Genomic DNA, 4,303 nt, shown 5'->3' on the forward strand with positions numbered 1-4,303 from the left:
TCCCCCTTCTTCCCTCTGGGTCACCAGACACGGAGCTGCATCTCCATCCACCCCCAGGAAAGCACAGAAATGCTTTTAAAACACAGGAATTCCCAACAACTGGCACAAAGAGTCGTTCCCAGCATCCCACGGGATGACTGACGGGAGCCCTCGGCCAATATTTGACTTTCCAGGTGAGATTAGATTGAGCTTTTCACTGAATATACACAGAAAGTGTGCAGTGCAAGGCACTTCTGTCACGTCCAGCAGGCTGGAGGCTGCTCTCTTTTGGAGATCATCACCTTATTATCCAGTGGAATTTGGAAATCCCCAGTGAATCTCCTGGAAAAGGACACGGGGAAAGGTGAGTTTCTCTCCGTAATTATTTCCTATTGGAAAAGCACGGCAAGTTTTGTTCTGAATCAAAGCAAAAGCAGAGATTTCACAGATTTTTACAGACACAGCAGCTTTAGGAATGTGGAACAGCCTCACCTTCCAGTTGAATGCCACCATCTCGGCCACGGGGTGACACCGACTCCGGCACACGTCACGCTCCTGAGGTCACACGGCGGGGCGGGATCATCTTGGAGAAATGGGAATTAAAGCCAAATCAGATCTTGGAGAAATGGGGAATAAAGTTAAAAGAGAATTAGACAACCTGCTTCCACCCAGCAGGACAACCCTGCACCTCCAGCGGGCTCGTGTGCCTGGCGGTGTCTCGGCTTCCTAAATGCCCCCCACGGGCTTTTTTGGGAGCTGAGTGACAGGAGCAGCGTCCCTGTGGAAGGACAGGGGGTTTGACAGGCCCTGGGCAGGTGGCAGGGCTGGGATTCCACAGCCCAGCAGCTCCCTGGGGAAAACACAGCTTTGGGAAGCTCCACCCTGTGCCTGGGTGGTGCCTGAGAGCTCCAGGACACCAAGGCACCCAGAAGAGCTTCTCGTGGTTTCCCAGCCCACCTGCCCTGTTTGGAGCCTGAATGCCCAATAAATTCGGGAATCTACCCTGATTTACCACTTCTCCCTGATTTACTAATGAGTTAACTCCTCCACATTAAAACTATAACCTCAATTAAATCCTCCACGCTGAAAATAACACCTTAGCAAAGACACCACTCCCTGGGTGGGCAACACACCTTCCAGGGATGAGTTCCTGAGGGTTGGGAAGTGCCTGAGAAACCAGGAGTCAAACAACTGTTCTGTTCAGACAGAAGATGTTCTGATTTCCCCAGCCAGGGAATCCTCTTCCCTCCTTTTCCCACAGCTGCAAACCCTCCCTTCCAGCTGGGACATCCCCCTGGAGAGACACTCCAGAGGTCTCTGTTATGGAGATCCAACCATATCCAAGTTCCCTTTTTTTTTCTGTTGAGGAAATGTCAGGACAGATGTGAACTAAGGAGCGTTGCACCTCCAAACCCAGGTGTTTGGACTTCATGGCACCATGGAATCACAGACTGCTCTGGGTTGGAAGGGACCTTAAAGACCATCTGGTTCCAGCCCTGGACACTTTCCACTCTCCCAGGTTGCTCCAAGCTCCAACCTGGCCTTGGACACTTCCAGGGATTCAGGGGCAGCCACAGCTTCTCTGGGAATTCTATGCCAGCTCCTCAGCACCCTCACAGGGAAGAATTCCTTCCCAACATCCCATCTAACCCTGTTCTCCTTCAGATTAAAACCATTCCCCTTGTCCTGGCGCTCTAGATCCTTGGAAAAAGTTCCTCTCCATCTTTCTTTTAGGAATTTCTGATGTTGCCTCCACAATTCCAGCAACCATTCAGACATGAAGTCCCCTGCCTGATGGGCACAGGAAAAATCCCACAGCAGAGCAGAATCTGGTTCCCAGGGCAGGATTCAGAAGGTTTTGGATGCTCCTCAAAAATCCAAGTGAGCCAAACCTGACCCGATCCAAAGGGACCACCTGGGGTGTCCTCACCTCAAAACACTTGGGTGGCTCTTGGTTGGGGTTATTCAGCCAACACTGCTGGGATATTCCAGCTCTGCTGAGAGAGGAGCTGGAATCTGCCTGGACTGTGTGTCCCTCAGGAGTCACACAGGATGGGAAGTAAAGAAATTCCCCCTGTGTTCTCTAGAGCAGGGTTTTGATCTAAAATCATGGAATGGTTTGGGTTGGAAGGGACTGTAAAGATCATCTCATTCCAATCCTGCACAACTTCCACTAGCCCAGGTTGCTCCAAGCCCTGTCCAACCTGGCCTTGGACACTTCCAGGGATGGGACATTCCCATCCTCTCTGTGCCAGGGCCTCACCACCCTCACAGCCAAGAATTTCTTCCTCAAATCCAATCTAACCCAGCCCTCCTTCAGCTCAAGGCCATTCCCCCTTGTCCTGTCACTCCATGCCCTTGTCCAAAGTCTCTCTCCAGCCTTCTTTATAATCCCAAAACATTTCCTGGGAGAGCTGACACTTGGGATAGCTGTTCCCTCCATGCTGCATTCCCACATCCTGTGCCACCAACCTCCAGTGGCCAAGGACTTCTCCTCATTCCATCTCTTGACTCTTCCAGGCTCCATCTGATCCTGCCCTTTTGGAATATGAAACCCCAGGAGTGAAAAACGTGGGTGAAGCTGGAGCACAGAGCAGGGAGAAGAAAGTGGGAAGAGGAGGGGAAAAAGCCAGGATTTTGCCCAGAGATGTTGTGGACTCCCCATCCCTGGAAGTGCCCAAGGCCAGCTTGGACAGGGCTTGGAGCAATCTGGGATAGTGGAAGGTGTCCAGGATTGGAACTGGATGATCTTAAAAGCCCATTCCAACCCAAACCATTCCAGGGTTCTATGACAACCCAACATTTCTCAGCACTGGGGTTGTCAGTCCAGGAGCACGAAAGCTCAGACACCCAAGGCTGTGGTATCTTAAAAGCCTGTGGGCAAATAAACAGCTGGAATTTCGTGTTTGCCCTTTCCTGAGGCTGATAAGGCCCAGATAGGAGCAGGGAACACATCCACAGGCAGGCATTGTTCATTCCCCAGGCAAATCCCTGGCCAAACACTCCTGGGCCCCACAGAAGGTCGGGGTTACCTTCACTGCCAAGCAAGGAGGTCTCGTGTGGAGCCACGTGAGGGAGAAACAGGAGCACCAGGCTCTGCCTGGAGCCCTGACACATATTCCAGGATGGATGCTCCATTAGAATCCAACATGGCATCAAATGGAATCAGTCTCCCATGTGTTCACTGGGATTGCAGCTCCCAATCCCTCTCTGTTCCCTCAGGGGTGCAGATCAAACTCCTGCAGGGGGAAAGGAGAGGCTTTGCCCACATCCCACCTCAGCACTGCACTGGAAGTTCTCTGGGAGCTCCAAACGCTGTGGGATCCTCTGGGTCGTGTCCTCAGCAGGCCCAAGGGCTGCACCAAGCCCCAAGCCTGGCTTAGCTGATCCCAGCCCCGGGATCTCTGCACGACGTTGTGCAGCACGGACCGTCACAGCTGGGCCCCGGTGAGATGGGAAGCCTGTGGTGGAGCCCAGAACTGAATCCAGGTCTCTCAGCCACTGGATTACAGCTCCAGTCCACCACAGGGAACACATCCCAGCCCATCTCCCATGGCATTGTTGGCTAGAGCACGGATTGACCACCAGAGAACATCCACACGACCACGTGGGAACTCATCGACCCACTGGAGTTGTCTTGGCTGGACATCCCACTCTGCCAACAGCTCCAGCCACCCAACTAACCCTGGGAAATTCCTTTGGGGATTTTGAACAGCTCCATTGGATCCACTTGGTTACAAAAGTCACGAGGCCTCAGAGAGCACCAACCCACCAACTGCACTGGAAGGGGATGTGCTGAGCTGGAAAAGGGGTTTCAATCCTCAAGGACAGGCTGGATGGGGCTTGGAGCAACCTGGGCTAGTGGAAAGTGTGGCAGGGAGTGGAATTATATGGGATTTAAGGTCCCTCCCAACCCAAACCACTCCGTGGTTCTGATTTTGGATCAACTGAAGGAACTCAAGATTCCAACTGAAAACAATCAAATAAACATCAAGGGCCACGTAAGATCTTCACACCTGACAAAGCTGAAATGAAAACATCAGTGATTCCTCTGGCAGCTCCTCACGTGCTCCAAACTGTGGAAAATAAGAAGGGAGCAGATGGGATGGATCAGTCACAGTGCCTGGATTAAAGTCAAATCCCGAGCAGAAATGCCAGTGGCACCTCAGCTGTTCCATCCTGGCTCCCAGGGCAGCATTAGGGCCGGGAAGAAGATCCCAGGGCTGGAGCCCCTCTGCTCTGGAGCCAGGCTGGGAGTGTTCATCTGGAGAAGGGAAGGCTCCAGGGAGACCTCAGAGCCCCTTCCAGGGCCTAAAGGGGCTCC

The 4,303-nt window shown here is 52.7% G+C and overlaps 1 protein-coding gene across 3 annotated transcripts in view; it reads right to left on the reverse strand.

Moving 5' to 3' along the window:
* SMIM11A (small integral membrane protein 11A) overlaps positions 1–4,096 on the reverse strand; it is a 7,653-nt gene extending 3,557 nt beyond the window's left edge. Inside the window, exons 1-2 of one of the 3 annotated variants that reach the window (XM_017833118.1) lie at positions 3,996–4,096; positions 472–562 (exon numbers count right to left, since the gene is read on the reverse strand). In XM_017833118.1, the coding sequence (XP_017688607.1) occupies positions 472–492 (21 nt within the window). In that variant the 5' untranslated portion in view covers positions 493–562; positions 3,996–4,096. Of the gene's footprint in view, positions 1–471; positions 644–667; positions 689–3,995 lie in introns of those variants that run through there. The other 2 variants (XM_017833119.1, XM_017833122.1) reach the window with 2 other exon arrangements.
* Positions 4,097–4,303: the final 207 nt, after the last annotated feature.

Source organism: Lepidothrix coronata, unplaced genomic scaffold (assembly GCF_001604755.1).
Source record: "Lepidothrix coronata isolate B3197 unplaced genomic scaffold, Lepidothrix_coronata-1.0 Scaffold211, whole genome shotgun sequence".
Taxonomy (NCBI): domain Eukaryota; kingdom Metazoa; phylum Chordata; class Aves; order Passeriformes; family Pipridae; genus Lepidothrix; species Lepidothrix coronata.